The sequence below is a fragment of the Oncorhynchus keta genome, chromosome 2 (genome assembly GCF_023373465.1).
Source record: "Oncorhynchus keta strain PuntledgeMale-10-30-2019 chromosome 2, Oket_V2, whole genome shotgun sequence".
NCBI lineage: Eukaryota > Metazoa > Chordata > Actinopteri > Salmoniformes > Salmonidae > Oncorhynchus > Oncorhynchus keta.
Window position 1 is genome coordinate 29,631,396 of NC_068422.1, and position 17,463 is coordinate 29,648,858.

General features: G+C 41.4%; 1 protein-coding gene across 1 annotated transcript; it reads right to left on the reverse strand.

Moving 5' to 3' along the window:
* Positions 1-721: 721 nt before the first annotated feature.
* On the reverse strand, positions 722-8,737 carry LOC118361625 (protein Wnt-8b). The gene is made up of 7 exons (XM_035741708.2): positions 8,490-8,737; positions 7,804-7,837; positions 6,379-6,517; positions 5,425-5,550; positions 4,999-5,141; positions 2,037-2,177; positions 722-1,956 (listed from the first exon to the last, which is right to left on the reverse strand). The coding sequence occupies exons 1-7, from the start codon at positions 8,561-8,563 to the stop codon at positions 1,528-1,530; spliced, it is 1,086 nt and encodes a 361-aa protein (XP_035597601.1). The 5' UTR covers positions 8,564-8,737; the 3' UTR covers positions 722-1,527.
* Positions 8,738-17,463: the final 8,726 nt, after the last annotated feature.

The following is a 17,463-nucleotide window of genomic DNA, read 5'->3' on the forward strand; positions in this document are numbered from 1 at the left end:
CCTAGAGGAGAGAAAGGATCCAAATAGGTGAGCCGAGGAGGCCGAGGGGGCCCAGGAATGAAACAGCCAGCAGGAAGCCACTGGCGAGCCCCCGGCGAAGGAAGGCAACACCACCACGTTTTCCCAACAGTTTTTGTCCCAACTCACCACTCACTCCTAAGGAGGGGCAGCGTGAAAAAGGAGATTAGCATACAAAATTAGAGGCGGGGTGGTTGATTTTTAAAGATTTTTAAGGGCGACTTGTTTTGCTTCTTCGTGTTTCCCCCCCATCATGCACTCTGTCTGGACAAAGTTAATTAAACTAGTATTAAACTGTAAAGAAAGTTCTGAGTTCCAGGGCGTTAGGAGAGGATCTTAGAGGATTAGACGGACGAGGGGCAGAAAGAAAGGGGAGGTATTTGTCAAGGCGAAAGGCGTGAAGGAAGGAAGAGTATAATGAAAAGTTTTCTCTTGTTGTTACTTTGGCCCGAGGGTTATCGGATCCCCAAGTGAACAATAAAAAGAGCCTCAGGTTGTGTTGTACCACTGCTGAACATTGGTGTTGTATATGTCACACGGCGGGAATATAGGAAAGAATCGTGCATTCCATATCAACACTTCTGAAATTCATTCAACACTTCTGAAATGAATGGATGTGAAATGTGAAACGGGTGATTGGCATGCTCAATAAATTCATATAATAGGGGAGTTGTAGATTATACTTCTTTAATTACAAACGTTTTATAGAAAATAATAACAACCATGAAAGCAACTATGAATAAATCAAAAACTAAGGAAAAAACTGTGCAATAAATAAACAATATACCGAACAAAGTGCTTCATTTTATTTACAATTAAATACATCCTCAAGGTAAGGCTGGGCTGGGGAGAGCAGGGCTGGGGAGGGCAGGGCAGGGCAGGGCAGGGCAAGGGATTGGACGAGAGGAACGCACCTCAAAGTCTCTTCTTGTTTTTCAAACCTATAATCTGAATATCTGTTGTGATACATGCTTGAACAAACTACTGGGATGCTTCGATCTCAGACACTGTCACATGTAGAGAGAGCTTGGTCATGACAATAAATAAGATGTTGTTGAGGTTTACCGTTGACGGATCATTAAGGAAGAGTTGTTCAAGATACCAGGTATGAAGGAGATTATTGAGTGTGGCCGTATGTAAGATGCTTTAAACGCCCAATGACTTATAATAATATATATAATTGGGGGGAAAAGTTTTTTTTTAAAGAATTTTAAATATATGTATACCCTTTATACCATCAGTTCTACACAACTAATAGTTTCCCTCTATTTCTTCTCATGTAGTTTTATCAACATGTTTTTTTTACCACACATTTTCTACCCCACTATTAAACATTTGATTGGGATAACAACAATACTTGACTTATTCAATAAATTATTTTCCAATGAAGTCTTTTGAATACAAGCAGAAAGCTTGTTGTAAAAACATTTGAGAGGCTCTGTGAAAATCATCTTGTGAGAAGACAAGGCGTATGGCAGTGATGATGATGGTGAGGAAGATGGATGCAGCTCAGTGCTTCTTCCTCAGCCTCAGGTTCTTCTTACGGCTCCCAGCACTCTCGTTCTTCCCCTTCTGCCCCCCCTTCTTCACACAGAAGTACTTGGTCACCGTCTTACGGCACTGCTCACACTTCACCGCACAGCACCAGTGGAACTTACAATTGCAACTCGACACCAACTCCGCCTTCCTCTCCTCCACGGCTAAACCACACTCCCCACACAGCCTCTTGCAGCTCCGCTTCTCCCACTTGTTTAGGTTCTTGCCCTTCTTCAGGCATTCTCTGCCCTCTGTGCCAGGCAGACCCAGAGTACGGTTCTCCAAACAGTAATCTGGGGAGTCCTCTAGGTGGACCAGTTCTTTACGAGAGAAGGAGCTGAAAGTCTCTGCGATGGCCCCTCGACTGGCTGCACTGTTCCCGGCTCCCCGGAGCAGGTCCACCTTGAATTAATAAATGAATTAACTTTATGTGAAGTGCCTTTAAACAATATTGTTTAATATAAACAATAAATAATATATACCTTCAGGGCTCGGTGGTACTTCTCCTTCAAGTAGTTTCCCACCTCCCGGAACTCTGGTAGCTGTAACCAGCAGGTCTGTGTGGTGCAGGACCCGGAGACGCCATGGCACTTACATGTCTTCTGCATGGTTCCTTTCACCGCCTGGGAGGGAGAGGAGAGGGGAGGAGTGGAGGGAGAGGAGAGGAGAAGGGAGGAGTGGAGGGAGAGGAGAGGATGTGGAGGGAGAGGAGAGGAGTGGAGGGGAGGGGAGGGGAGGGGAGAGGAGAGGAGAGGAGAGGAGAGGAGAGGAGAGGGAGAGGAGAGGAGAGGAGTGGAGGGAGAGGAGAGGCGAGGAGTGGAGGGAGAGGAGAGGAGAGGGAGAGGAGAGGAGAGGAGAGGAGAGGAGAGGAGAGGAGAGGGAGAGGAGGAGGAGAGGAGAGGAGAGGAGAGGAGAGGAGAGGGAGGAGAGGAGAGGAGAGGAGAGGAGTGGAGGGAGAGGAGAGGTGGTGGAGGGAGAGGAGGGAGAGGAGAGGAGTGGAGAGGAGAGGAGAGGAGAGGAGAGGGAGTGGAGGGAGGGAGGGAGGGAGGGAGGGAGGGAGGGAGGGAGGGAGGGAGGGGAGGGAGGGAGGGAGGGAGGGAGGGAGGGAGGGAGGGAGGGAGGGAGGGAGGGAGGGAGGGAGGGAGGGAGACTTTGGTTAAGCTTTATTCTACAGTCTGATTCACCTGGAAAATGGTAATTATAATAACCTGAACATTACATCAAGTAAATACTCTGTCAACTCCAGAAATACTCTATTGTTGCCATATAATTATTATGTAGAATTTGTTTAACTGACTTGCCTAGTTAAATAAAGGTTAAATAAAATAAATGTAAGCACTAGTCAAATACCAACTGAAACAGGAGTATAGAAAAATACATCTTTAAAGAGACTTATTTTTAAAGCACAACTGAACACACTGATTCAGCATGTTTCTCTGTTGCTCATCACCGTAAGAAACAATATTTCAGTCTTGGGGTGTGGTTCGATGTGTCAGTTACTGATGTTTTTGTCGCCCATGAGATGCCATAGGAACAAAGCCAGTATTACTTTCTCAAAATAGAAATATCTTAGAATGAATCTAAGATAACTTGCACAATTTTACATCTAGCTAAGGTATTTGGTGCAGTATTTCTCAAGTAAAAAAACTGTGCAACCTGTTGTCTTATGTGAACATGTCTGTCTCACTGTATCTGTGTTCTGCGGTAGGATTGGATAGAGTGCAATCACTGCATCTGTGTATCACTTGTTAGTGGGAAAGTAAGCATTGTGAAATGAAAGCCCAACCCTCAAGTAAGTCATGACGAACTAATTTACAAAACTTTGCTTCTAACTAATATCGTTTTCTATCAGAGAAGTTGTTTATTGCCTTCAGTTGCGCTTTAAAGCAGCAACATGCAGATGAGAAGTTCATTTATTTGGTCTCAGGAAATCAGTTTTGTATGTGTGTGTGGCTGAGCATGGTTTTGTTTCAAAGAATCAGTTGTGTAATGTGAAGACCATTGGCTCTTGATTGATGTGTTGTCAAATGAACCCATTGTACGCTCAAGCCTTCCCACTTGACAAAAAGAGGATGAATTCACTGAGGGGAGAAAGGATAGGTTCAAGGTTCATGCTCAAGTTTTTGTCAGCTTTTGTGATCCCCCTCAATATTTCCTGACTTCACCCCGACACATATGTTAACAGATGTCGGTTCAAAAGGAACGTTTCTTTACGGGGAGGGGAAGAGCTTCCTCGCGAGGTGAGGGCCAAATCAAAGTTTCACATCGAGACACTGACTGTGTCCCTCCTGGAGTGAGAGGAGTATTTATTTAGCAAGGCCATTGTCAACATGTTTTCTGCCATGAGAAGAACCAATGAAGAGACTATGGGGAGTCTATTGAGTGTCAAAATGAAGAAGGGGTGAGTTTTTCTTTTTTTCTCTGGTATTTTTTTTGTTACAATGATGCTCCAGGTGCCATGGGGTTCGGAGGGGCAGCGAGGGCCCAACAGGAGGGCTCCTAGGCGGGATAAACAAAGACCACTCCATTCTCTCGCCTGTGGTCCTTCATCTCTGACTATGGACTCCTCAGGGGCCACACAAAGACCAACAGAATAAATGTTGGATGCTTATTGCAAGAATGAAACTAAAAACGTATTTAAAGAGAGCAGACAGGCATAATACTGGCCCCCGTCTGCAGTGTGTGGAACCATGGGATACTCTAATTAACAAGTAGCACCAGTGATCCTGAGATCTTGCAACTCAAGTCTTGTCATAATAAAGGACATTCAGTAACTGGTAAATAGGCCCTTCTGGTACAGCGAACACACTGTGGTTATTGGAGGACGAGTGGCACCTCACTTATGGGGACGTGAAAGGGGACGCTTGGGTGGTACGCTTGCTGTAAGCTGTAATTCTCACTGGGCAGGTTGAGAAATAAAAAAATGATTCAAAAGGTACTTTACATTGAGCAGTCGGTCGGTTGGGGGGCCGAGTGGGAAACGCAAATATCAGACAGGCCATCTGGCCCTCCAGCTTGAACTACAAGAGCTCCCCCCTATGGCAATCTCACTGATTTAATCTCAAAGTGATCTGGAGTTCAGAACACCCTGAAAGCCAAGCTCTATATCTATCTGGAATTATGATAATATTTCACTATATCATCAAAGTTTTGTACAGTGCCGAGGGATAGCTCACCCCTTGCAGCACCAATGTGTTGCCTAGCACTCGCCTGCCGATTTGCACCAGAATGGTAGTCACACAGCAGATCACCACACAGCAACTATCAATCTGGAAAGCTGAGGAGTACAGTATTTCCTTGTGTGTCCTTATTCACAGATGTTTTAGGGGACATATGGGTACTGTTTTTATGGATGCCTTACTGTATGTGTCACAGTCAGGGAACATAGAGAATATAGTAAATAATGGTAAGAGTAAAAAGTACAATATAAAGTAAATACTGTACCTTGCGTCCAGCCTCGTTGTTGTGAAGGTTCATGGCGGCCCGTGCGTCCTGGCCTGTCTCCAGCGCGTCAACAAACTGCTTGGAGATGGCCTCACCGAACCCCACGTTGTCACTGCAGCCCCCCCACTGCCAGCCCGTACCCCCTGTAAACATAACCCAACCATCAGTTCACTGCAGCAGCCCCCCACCCTCCTACCCACTGGGGACACAAGCAGGAGTTTGTCTGTACGAGAGGGTGGCTCACCATTTGTGACGGAAATACGTGGAAGGGAATTATTTCCGAAGTACTTGAAAATATCATTTAAATGTTGTTTTGCCTACAACCGAATCCCATCACATGACTACAACACAATATGTACATCAGCTGTTTCATCTATGCGTGTCTTGCAATGATCTGTGTGTGGATTTTTAAAAATCTTCTCTTACCCCGCTGTCCATTCCTGGTGTCATCACAGCCACAGTTGTCAAAGTCCCCCAGACTGCAGTTCCTTGTCAGAGTGTACATGACTCCTGCTGAACTGATGGCATGGACAAACGCTGTCTCCCTGTTCGCTGTGGAAAAAACAGATGATATATTATTATATTATAGTAGCAATGATTACTGAACTGATGTCAAGGACAAGCGCTGTCGCTCTGTTTGCTTTGGGTGAGAGAGACATTTTAAAATGCACTCAGGAATGCCTTCTGTACTCAGGAATGCCTTCCTCTGAATAGGTCATTCCTCTCCTCTAGCCTGTGACCCTAACCCTTATCTTTAGAGTGGGGCTTCTATTTCAACGCCTCTCACTCCACAGTATCCTTTATCTCCTATCTCTCCTGGTAATTAACACATTGCCTCTAATTGCCATTGGGGTGCCATGTTTTCACAAGGCCCCTGAGCAGGGTCCCGTCGATGGGAGGCTCAGTAGGATGTTGTGAATTGGATTAGTAGTGTTTGTTTTGGCCAGTGTGACCGTGGGGTTGCTGTTGTATTGGGTGAGGGAACCGTAGTGGGCGTGGGGTTGCTGTAACGATCCTTTTGACTGATGAATCTCCTGACTAAACAAACAAACAAACGCCATCTCACTTTCTAGAAAGAGTTCTTCCTCCTTGACCTGTATGGGCCTATCTGTGACTTAAAGCTGGTCTGTTATTAAAGGGCAAATCAAATTATTCCCTAGTCAGCATATAGTGCACTACTTTTGACCATTTAGTGCCCTAGATTTGGTCTGGTCAACAATAGTGCACTATATGGAGAATAGTGTCATTTAGGCAGAAAAAGATGGAGTCATTTGGGCAGCACAACAGAAGTTCCCAAATTCTCCAAACTTTCTAATTGAGATTCCAAAGTTCCAAAGTGGAATTCAGAATTCCAATGTAGCCTGGGTCATTGGCTCTTACCGCTGCGGAGGCTTCTGTGTGTGGACAGCTGCAGGGCTCTCTCAGGGCAGTTCCATCGGTCCCAGGCAAACTGGTATTTGCACTCCTCGATGCCGCTCTGCGCCCCGGCTGCTACGCTGCTGGAGTAAATCAGGTAAGCCTGGAGGAACACAGAGGAGTATATCATCATGGCATATGTGATGGTACAATATACTAAAAACTGAATAGGTTCAATCATGAAAAGCAACTAATTCTAGAGACATTTAGTTCTATAACCCCCAAATTCCTAGTGTATTAACTGAGTTTTTGTTGTAATAATATTAATAAACCTTAGCTTCGGTTAGCAACAGAAATTGACCAAAAAAGTCTTAATACAATATTAATTCAACTTTTTGAACATGATTCACAACCCCTGAGTGAGTTAAGAATCCCAATTCCTATTCTTTACATGTTCACCATGTCCACTTGGCTTGTTCGCCCAGCTCTCTGGTCCTTGTTGAGACTGTGTGAATGATATGTCTCAAGTGGCCTGTTGAGAGACTGAGCCACCACCTCTCTGCTTCTCACTGGGGTCTGGTGGGATAATGATGACCACCCACCACAGCACAGCACATGCCAGCACCGCCTTTCCTGCCTCTACTGCCTCTGGTTTATTCCCACTCAACACAGAGAGATCTCTACTGCCTTTCCTGCCTCTAATTTAGCTCAACGACCAACGGACCTCTACTGCCTCAATTGTCTCTATACCACAGGTGGCTGGTGGCACCTTAATTGGGGAGGAGAGCTTATAGTAATGGCTGGAACAAAATGAAGGGAACGGTATACCATTCCAGTCACTCCATTCCAGACATTATTATGAGCTCTCATCCCTTCACCAACAGCCTCATGTGCGATACACACCCAATCCTGGGACCTCTTGTGCCTCTACTGCCTCCATTGCCTCTCATGGGTAAAATTGGAATTGGAATTTCAGTTAACTTCCTAAATTGACTGAAAAATACATTAAATTGACCAAAACCCTTTCCAGATCCTCTCCTGGCACTGCCTCTATACACACTGAACCCAATAACTCTCCACCTCTACTACCAAAACCCATGGACATTCGAAGCTTCTTGGCCTCAGTAAGGTCAAGTGCATTAGATACAAATAATGAGTGAACCCAAAAGGCCAGCATAACCCTGTGAAGTTATACTCTTGCTGTTGTTATAACAAATAAATGATGAAAATACATATGTATATGAACCATAAACTCTCATTGTGGAGAAAAGTAGATGCTGTCAATAGATAGAAACAGAGAGGGAGAAAGAGAGTAACGTAACACAATAATGTCTTCCATGTGAGGTTTTGTAAGAGATCCTCACAGGGTGGTTTTTGCTCTCTTTTTAGGGAGGGAAGGAGGGAAGGGAAAGGGGATCTGGGCAGAAGATCAAAAGAATGTTGGCTTACCTTAGGTCCAGTCATCAGGAAATTATTCACTGACCTGGAAGAGGAGACAGCTTATTAACTCTGGGAATTAAGTGTCCTTCAGCAAGGGCAGGAATTCCACAGCTCCCTCACTTAACATCTCTCATTAGGTATCTTTAATAGCATTGAATAATATGGTACTAAAGCATCATTATCTATTTTAAATAACGCAGTACTAAAACATATAATAACATGGTTCTAAATCATTCCTATAAATCCTTGTCTCCCAAATGAATTAAACCCTGGCCTGCTGATCAGTAACCATGGTGTTAAAGTGACATTTCTGAGTAGGTTATATCCAAAAGACCTAAACAAAAACAAAAAAATACTCAGTAAAATAGACTGAGATAAAAGTAGATGAATGAGTAATAAACATTACAAGAATTACAAGACAATATTGAATTATCATTATTTAATACTTTTCCATCTGTAGATTCTCATAAAGGAAAATCAAAAAGCCTAATTGGTAAACCATTTGGTAAACCATTTTCAAACTTAAACTAACTTTTTTATTTGATTAGTAAATAGAAAAACCTTTCACCATCAAAATCATTTGAATTATTTATCTATTCCAAAAAGCCTATGTACAATACTTAATTAACAACCTTCCTATCACATCCATTGCTTTGGATGGAGAGTCCAAAGAGTCCAAAATAGTTTAAACTCACCAGCTGAAGCAGGACCTTGTCATGTGAGTCATCAAAATGAAGATATAGTAACAGACCTCCAAATGCATGAACATCCTGACGGAAGAGATGAGAGAGAATAGAGGGATGGCATGCACATTCAGCAGCTCTCTAAATGAGGATAGATGATATAGTGAGAGCTACTACCCTACATACATCCACAACCCCAATCAACACTGGCTGTATATGCTAAGATACTCATGTGGGACTCGGTAGAGGGGGGCTCTGAAATGGACCCACTCTCATCCCAACAAGAGATTATCTACTTAATTAAAGATTTTCCCCGTTTTACTCCCTCGACCAATCAGAAGGAGCGCACCGAGGAGAGATTGAAATGATCAAAAGGGCACCCTGGGCCTCGCGCAGACAAATAGCAACCAGGGAAGAGTCGGGCCGAACTCTCTCTCCATGCCCGCGGCCTTCTGAAGGATTCAGGATAAAGTGAATTCATATTAAACCGGCTGAAATCGACTCATCTGGCGGAGTTTGCACCCTGAAAAGTTAATTTACTCACCATCTTGAAAGAGTTTGATACAGCGGCCGGTAACCGATAGGCTAACAGTACTGGTAGTATCTTCTTAGAACAAACACGAGATGTTATTTGGATACTGTGGGAGTTCTTTAGAGGTGTGTTTATTATGAAGTTATTAACCTGGTTTTTACAAATGCCACGTCCGATTAAGTCAACGTTCGTCCCTCTAAAAAGACGCATAGGCTATGACTAATTAACATCCTAATGTTTGAAATTCAGTGTTGAAGTATGTATATAATTTGACATTTTCCAGATGCACACAGTTTCCCCAAAGATAATTTACAACCTCTGATGTAAAAGAAAATATAAACCTACTACAACGAATTTTAATTGGCTTAACCTGAACTAAATTTACAAGAGAGAGAGAGAGCAGTATTATAAATAGGCCCACAAGTGAGGAACATTGATTTTAAAACAACATCAGATAGGCTAAACACTGCTCAATATACGAATAGGCTAACCTAATCAATACACTAACACATTTACAAACAACAAATTCACTAACATTTCCATCTCTATATGATCCATAAAAATTAGGTATCGAAAGTATTAACGTTGATTGTTTTGGGAGTGGTTAGGCCTGTTAAAACATCCCTTTAAACAATGAAGTCATTTTATTCGAAAATGAGTTTTTAAAAAGATGCCATTAATTTGCCTAATACAAATAGAGGAAAACGTTTGAATTTATGTGCATGAATGACTATAGCCTACCTAAAACGCAATTGTTTATTTAAAATAAAATAAAATTGCCCAGTGAACATTTATAGAATTTCAAGAAATGTTAAGGTAGTGTAAAGACATGTTAATACATTTAGATTTTTGAAAAGTTTGATGCATTGATCAAAAGATAAGAATAGGTTTAGAGCAAAATCTAGTAACTGCACTCTCACCATGTATCCTAAACGTTTGCAGAATGAAGTTGCAAATTAAAGCCGTTGCGCATTATTGGCAACGTCCTTCCTCAAAGTGATGACATTAGCCCTACATAAGAAGGCCAACAGTTGCATTGTAGCCTACTGAAGTCAGCGAATTAATCGGTCACTTAATACAGGCCTTTGAAATGTCATTGAATCGCCTGCTGTTGTAATATACAGGCCTAATATGACGTGAAAACTTCATGTCAATTTCAGGTTAACATTTCACCGAAGTGCTGCTCTAGCTTGTGAGAATCGGATACACGTTTTACCTAACAAAACCAAGCGCATTTCCATTGAATGCGATGACATTTTGAGATACCAGAAAATAAAAAAGGTGAGAGGATCCAAAGATTATGGACTCTAGCCATTGATCAAATTGGCATTTGCATCACTAATCCAGACGGTCGCTATCTAACTTCTCATGTGGGGTTATTGTCCCCAACTAACCCCTCGTCTGACCCTTTAAAACCATACAGAACCCTGCTCCTTTGACGTCCGCGCATTTTCTTATATGCAAATTAGGATTAGGGGAAAGTGATTTGGAAAGTTCATTCGTGGGATGTTTTTGGATTACGTTTTTAAGCGGGTTCACTGATCAATCAACAAAAATAGCAACCATAGTTTCGGATTTATTTAGGTAGGCATATATTACTACATTTAGGCCTATATGCGGATATATATTTTTGTGTTCAATTGAGTAATTTCTTCGTATAGGCCATCATAGTCATCTAATTGTTTCATCGGCTTTGGTTATGATGACTACAGGCTATTTTAGTTCATTCATTTATTTTTAAAGTATTTATTTTCTATTGTTTAAATCAAATCAAAATAAGTTATATTTAAATGTAAGGCTATAGGACTAGTCTATTGGCCTACACTTAAAAAATAAAATGCACGATTGTTTTAGGCCTAAACAGGCGGTGCAGCTACAAGCGCCTGGGCCGTCTACAAATCGTTGAGCAAGTGCCTTTTCAGTTGAACGTAATTTTGCTGACTGATTATCTGTGTGTGGCCTATATAAGCCTAGTCCATGAGCCAGACCCACGCACCAAACGGAACATTTTGAGATTTGATAATGTTACAATCTAAAGTAAGGTAGCCTAATTTAAGAAAATAAGCATTATGTGAAACTATTAAATGTATGATGCCTATTCTATTTGAATGCAGTATTTCACGGTCATGTAGCATATAATATTTAAAACAAACTCTAAAGCAGTTGATTTCATTGTGACTATGACCTCATATCACACCCCAATAGCTTTCCAATGTGTGATGAGCAGTCCAACACACCAGACATGAATGAGTCCATGGGCCAGAACGCCATATTTAACATATTTGTCCACTTTGGGTGGCAAAGTCTAATTATGATTTTCATTAAGGTCTATGCATGTCTGTGGGTTATATTATGGTAAGATACCCACGAATCGGAGGTACCTAAATGAGGGTATCACCGCATGTTATGACTCCTATGCAGTTAGTTGGGCCAACAGGATTAAGGGTATGAAATGTAATTTTGTATTATCAGGGAACAATCTTCTCAAACTAAGGAAATTTGATATTTTATTAACTTCATAATACAACACATACATTCGGGCTCCCGAGTGGCGCAGCGGTCTAAGGCACGGCATCTCAGTGCTAGTGGCGTCACTACAGATTCTGATTCGATTCCAATCTGTATCACAACCGGCCGTGATTGGGAGTCCCATACAGTAGTGCTGCACACAATTGGCCCAGCTTCGTCCAAGTTAGGGTTTGACCGGGGTAGGCCGTCATTGTAAATAAGAATTTGTTCTTAACTGACTTGCCAAGTTAAATAAATACTGTGGGTATCATAAGTATTCACACCCTTGGATTTTTTCAAAATGTTTTTCTTTACATTTACATTTACATTTAAGTCATTTAGCAGACAAAGTCTTTACAAAGTGGGATTGAAATATATTTAATAGTGGTTTCTCTTTGTCATTGATCTACACAAAATACTCCATAATGTCAAAGTGAAAAGAAAATTCTACAAATGTTTTAAAATTAATACAAATCAAATAACTCAAATATAGTCATTGCAATAGTGTTCACCCCTTTTGTTTAGGCATGCCTAAATTAGTTCAGGAGTAAAGTGTCTTAACAAATCACATAATTAGCAACATGGATTCACTCTGTGTGAAATAATAGGGATTGACATGATTTTTGAATGACTAACCCTTCAAATCAAATCAAATATTATTGGTCATATCTGCAAATGTGGCAGACACTATTGTGGGTGCAGCGAAATGCTTGTGTTCCTAGCTCCATCAGTGCAGTAGTATCTAACAATTCACAACAATATACACAATTCTCAAAGTAAAAGAATGGAATTAAGAAACATATAAATATTAGGACGAGCAATGTCGGTGCGGCATTGACTAGAATACAGTATATACATATGAAATGAGTAAAACAGTATGTAAACATTATTAAAGTGACCAGTTATTCCATGTCTATGTACATAGGGCAGCAGCCTCTAAGGTGCAGGGTTGAGTAACTGGGTGGAGGCCGGCTACTAATGGCTATTTAACAGCCTGGTGGCCTTGAGATAGCCATCTTCTGTCCTCCTGTTATGTTCCCTGGTTTCTGTGTTGTGGTTTTGTTTGTATGTTTGTGTTTCAGGATGGCGGTCTGAAATTCCCCCAAGCAGCTGATTGGTTGGTCCCATTGCTAATTGGAGCTGACCCCGCCCCCTCGTCAGGATACAGCTGTATCCATTACAAACTCCTTCTCCAGCTATAAAAGTCAGGGTTCCTTTGTAAGAGAGAGAGCTGAGGGTTATATCATATGTTGGTTGTTTCTCAGAGGGAGATGATTAGTGTGTCGGTTGTTAAGCGAGATTTAGTATGTCCTGTGTTGGTTTTGGCTGAGAGAGGTTTTTGTTAAGTACTTTGTAGCCGCTGCTTATGAGGTATGTGTGTCCCCATAGGAGGCAGTGTTTTTGATTATTGAAATGGTTTACTTACGTTTGTATTCTGTTTTTGTTCACAGGGGGGCACCTAGGAAACGCGGGCATACATAACCCTTAGTATTTACTGTCTATACACACTAGGTAAGACCTGGGCGGACCACCCCCTGTATTTTGCTTTGCTTCCGTTCAGCCCCTTTTCCCCAAATTTACAGTGTGAAGGAATAAATTCCCAGTAAATGGTAAATTCTCTGCTTTTGTCATCCTTACTCGCACGTACAGTCCCATACCTCTTTCACTCTATGTGAAGGTGAGTTGTAGCAGGGTGTTGCGTTCCCTCTTCCTAGAGGCGTACGTAACACCTCCATAGGTACATACAGTGCATTCGGAAAGTGTTCAGACACCTTGACTATTTCCACATTTTGTTACATTACAGCCTTCTAAAATGGATTCGTTACAGCCTTATTCTAAAATCGATTCCATTGTTTTTTCCATCAAGTTACACAATAACCCATAATGATGACTCAAACAGGTTTTTAACATTTTTGCAAATGTATAAAACATTTCAAAGAAATCACATTTACATAAGTATTCAGACCCTTTACTCAGTACTTTTTGAAGCACCTTTGGCAGTGATTACAGGTTTGAGTCTTCTTGGGTATGACACTACAAGCTTGGCACACCTGTATTTGGGGAGTTTCTCCCATTATTCTCTGCAGAGCCTCTCAAGCTCTGTCAGGTTGGATGGGGAATGTTGCTGCACAGCTACAGTATTTTCAGGTATCTCCAGAGATGCTCTGGCGGGGCCACTCAAGGACATTCAGAGACTTGTCCCGAAGCCACTCCTGCGTTGTCGTGGCTGTGCTTAGGGTCATTGTCCTTTGTTACTTTGCTACATTAATCTTTCCCTCGATCCTGAGTAGTCTCTGAGTCCCTGCCGCTGAAAAACATCCCCACAGCATGATACTGCCACCACCATGCTTCACCGTAGGGATGGTGCCAGGTTTCCTCGAGATGTGCTGCTTGGCATTTAGGCCAAAGAGTTCAGTCTTGTTTAGGTGGCTTTTGGCAAACTCCAAGCGGGCTGTCATGTGCCGTTTACTGAGAAGTGCCTTCAGTCTGGCTACTCTACCATAAAGTCCTGATTGGTGTAGTGCTGCAGAGATGGTTGTCCTTCTGGAAAGTACTCACTTGTACCTCTGAGCGCTGTCAGAGGTACAATTGGGTTCTTGGTCAGCTCCATGACCAAGGCACTTCTCCCCCGATTGCTCCGTTTGGCTGGGCGGCCTGCTCTTTGAAGTCTTGGTGGTTCCAATCTTCTTCCATTTAAGAATTATGGAGGCCACTGTTATTGGGGACCTTCAATACTGCAGAAATGTTTTGGTACCCTTCCCCAGATCTGTGCCTCGACACAATCCTGTCTCGGAGCTCTATGGACAGTGTGCAAAGCTGTCATTAAGGCAAAGGGTGGCTATTTGAAGAATATAAAATATATTTAGATTTAACACTTTTTTTGGTTACTATGTGATTCCATACGTGTTATTTCATAGTTTTGATGTCTTCACTATTATTCTACAATGTAAAAAATAAAAAACCCTTGAATGAGTAGGTGTTTGGAAACTTTTGACGAGTAGTGTATGTGCACAGAATTTGAGAGAAATAAGATTTTTGTGTGTATGGAAAATATGGGATCTTTATTTCAGCTCATGAAACATGGGACCAAGACTTTACATGCTGCGTTTATATTTTTGTTTAGTTACTCCACAATAATGATTGTGAAAATAATTCAAATATACAGAACAAAAATATAAATGCAAAGCCTTATGTTTGGGGCAAATCCAACACAACATATCACTGAGTATTTTCAAGCAAGGTGCAGGCTGCATCATGGTATGGGTATGCTTGACATTGCAAAGACTGGGAAGTTTTTCAGGATAAAAAGAAACAGACTGGAGTTAAGCACAGGCAAAATCCTAGAGGAAAACCTGCTTCAGTCTGCTTTCCAACAGACACTGGGAAACAAATTCACCTTTCAGCAGGACAATAACCTACAACACAAGGACACATTCTACACTGAAGGCACTTACCAAGAATTCAGTAAATGTTCCTGAGTGTCGAAGTTACAATTTTGAATTAATAAATATGCTTGAAAATCGCAGTGTCACCATGACCATCAACAACTTGACAGATCTTTAATCATTTTGAAAAGAAAAATGGGAAAATATTGCACAATCCAAGTGTGCAAAGCTCTTAGAGACGTACCTAATAAGACTCAGCTGTAATTGCTGCCAAGTACTGTTTTTCTTTAACATGTATTGACTCGGGGTGAATACTTGTCTAATCAAGGTACATTAGTGTTCATTATACATTACTTTTGAAGAATTGTTAGAATTTAGACATTACAGAGAATTTTGTGTAGATCGTTGACAAAAGGCCCACTTCGTAACACAATAGAATGTGAAGAAATCCAAGGGGGGAGGGGGGTGAATACTTCTGATACCCACTGTATTGAAGTATGAAGCAACTGGAATTATGACATCTCTATGGGCACACCTTGGGGGGTCAAATAAGGTCATACATGTATGCATTTTGGGGTATATCGAGCCAGAATGGACAGTATTGGGATGTGCTCTACTATCACATGGTACTAAACCAAATTTCACACAGAACAAGGAGACCCATTGGAGACATTTGTATTTGCTATATAGTCATCATCAATTTTGTCTATAATCAGTACAACTCCCAGCAGCCTTTTTTCAAAATGGCCACTATTCACTTCAACAGGGAGGAAACTGCATTGATTTTGCATGGGCATAACTGAATAAATGTATTTGTATTTTTTTTTATTTCACCTTTATTTAACCAGGTAGGCTAGTTGAGAACAAGTTCTCATTTGCAACTGCGACCTGGCCAAGGTAAAGCAAAGCAGTGTGACACAGACAACAACACAGAGTTACACATGGAGTAAACAATAAACAAGCCAATAACACAAACAAGTCAATGACACAGTAGAGAAAATAGATATATATACAGTGTGTGCAAAAGGCATGAGGAGGTAGGCAATAAATAGGCCATAGGAGCGAATAATTACAATTTAGCAGATTAACACTGGAGTGATAAATGAGCAGATGATGATGTGCAAGTAGAGGTACTCGTGTGCAAAAGGTGGCACTGTGATAGACTGCATCCAGATTGCTGAGTAGAGTGTTGGAAGCCATTTTGTAGATGACATCACCGAAGTCGAGGATTGGTAGGATAGTCAGTTTTACTAGGGTAAGTTTGGCGGCGTGTGTGAAGGAGGCTTTTTTGCGAAATAGAAAGCCGATTCTCGATTTGATTTTGGATTGGAGATGTTTAATATGAGTCTGGAAGGAGAGTTTACAGTCTAGCCAGACATCTAGGTATTTGTAGTTGTCCACATATTCTAGGTCGGAACCGTCCAGAGTGGTGATGCTAGTCGGGCGGGCATCAAACGGTTGAAAAGCATGCATTTGGTTTTACTAGCGTTTAAGAGCAGTTGGAGGCTACGGAAGGAGTGTTGTATGGCATTGAAGCTCGTTTGGAGGTTAGTTAGTACAGTGTCCAAGGAAGGGCCAGAAGTATACAGAATGGTATCGTCTGCGTAGAGGTGGATCAGGGAATCGCCCGCAGCAAGAGCGACATCAATTAAAATATATACAGAGAAAAGAGTTAAAATAATTGGTGTAATAAGACCAATAATGGATTAAAATGTGTGTTACAATTAGGACAACCTGAAAATATTGTCCAAGTACAGTATGTCAATTATATGTATTTAGCTTAATATTACCTGAATAGTGGTATAAAAAAAGCTGTCAGAATTACTGAGTTTTGGAGTCATTTCAAATATTACATTAAAACAGTTAGAAAATGTTGTAGAAGAATTCACTGATGTCTATTCATTAAAATGATATGCAATATGATTCTAAAAATTGTGTTAACATCAAGAAATGTGATGTGAAACATTGTATATTGCACCCTATGAAATCCCATAGGAATGCATTACGTCAAGCAAAGACGTACAGGTAACCCATTTTTGCAAAATGCCTTCGTAATGAGAGCACAAAACTTCATATAAAGCTAGGAAAAGTCTAAACAATGATGTCCAACTATTGCTGATTTAACCCAGAAAGGAAGAGGCAAAGTGAGACTTTTTCCGCCCAAAATCTATCCACGAAAATAACACCATGAAGTCTTATTTTTGTATGGAGGTCAATGACTGTCAAATTTGGTCAACAAAGAATGTAATTGCTAGATTGCTACATGAGACTTTTTTCCATCAAATATACATTTTGTAATGGTTAGGCTGTTGCGAATGCACTGATATGAGTGGACCAAATGTGCATTCTTGACTTTTTCCACATTTTGTTACGTTATAGCCTTATTCCTAATCTGGTTCTTGGTCAGGGAGGTGACCAAGAACCCAATGTTCACTCTGACAGAGCTCCAGAGTTCCTCTGTGGAGATGTGAGAACCTTTCAGAAGGACAACCATCTCTGCAGCACTCCACCAATCAGGCCTTTATGGTGGAGTGGCCAGACCGGAGGCTCTCCTCAGTAA

What these genes read in the sequence shown, in the direction of transcription:
- LOC118361625 (XM_035741708.2), bottom strand. Translation starts at nt 8,563, where the DNA reads ATGTTCATGCATTTGGAGGTCTGTTACTATATCTTCATTTTGATGACT. An exon ending in CACCAGGAATGGACAGCGGG is followed by an intron (nt 5,142 to 5,424) that starts GTAAGAGAAGAT and finishes TTATGTTTACAG; the next exon opens with GGGGTACGGGCTGGCAGTGG. An exon ending in AGTACCACCGAGCCCTGAAG is followed by an intron (nt 1,957 to 2,036) that starts GTATATATTATT and finishes TATTAATTCAAG; the next exon opens with GTGGACCTGCTCCGGGGAGC.